This window comes from Pterocles gutturalis, unplaced genomic scaffold (genome assembly GCF_000699245.1).
Source record: "Pterocles gutturalis isolate BGI_N339 unplaced genomic scaffold, ASM69924v1 scaffold18275, whole genome shotgun sequence".
Lineage (NCBI taxonomy): Eukaryota > Metazoa > Chordata > Aves > Pterocliformes > Pteroclidae > Pterocles > Pterocles gutturalis.
Window position 1 is genome coordinate 1 of NW_010143799.1, and position 524 is coordinate 524.

Here is a 524-nt window from a genome sequence, read left to right on the forward strand (position 1 = left end):
GGCTGGGGGGCCGGCCCCACACCCGAGGTAACTGCCTTGCAGCAGGTTTCAGGGCCTGGGTTTGGCTCCTCTGGCATCGGGTGGGTCACTCCTGCGCGGCGCTGAGCCTGCAGAGGGAACGTGCTGGGTTTAGCCTCCAGCAGTGCCCGGTGTGGGAAAGCCCCCCAGAGCAAAGCCAACGCTCTGCTTCTCGTGTGGTGCATCAGGCTGGGAATGGCACTGTGGAGCTGAAAGATGCCCAAAATGAGAGATGCCGGTGGAAAGCTCGGAGCTGTTGGGGCACAGGGTGGTGCTCAGGACTGCGGGGTTGGGGTACACCTCAGTCACCCCGTCTGCTTTGTGCTTCATGTGCCCAGCTAAGGGTAGCACGAGGTGCGGAGGGAAACCTCGAGGCTATTGAACGCACATGTGGGAGGGATGTGGCCATGGTCATGGGAGTGCTGGGGTTTGCTGGGGACACTGGAAGACAGCTGGCCCGTGGGGTCGAGCCCATGATGCTGTCTCACCCCTCTGTGATCCCAGCC

At 62.6% G+C, this 524-nt stretch overlaps 1 protein-coding gene across 1 annotated transcript in view; it reads right to left on the bottom strand.

The window, feature by feature from the left end:
• Positions 1–11: 11 nt before the first annotated feature.
• The window catches only part of LOC104470076 (multidrug and toxin extrusion protein 1-like), a gene marked incomplete at both ends in the record, with an annotated part of 5,065 nt that continues 4,552 nt past the window's right edge, over positions 12–524 (bottom strand). The window contains 1 exon segment of the mRNA XM_010084869.1: positions 12–107. Within this exon segment, the coding sequence (XP_010083171.1) occupies positions 12–107 (96 nt within the window).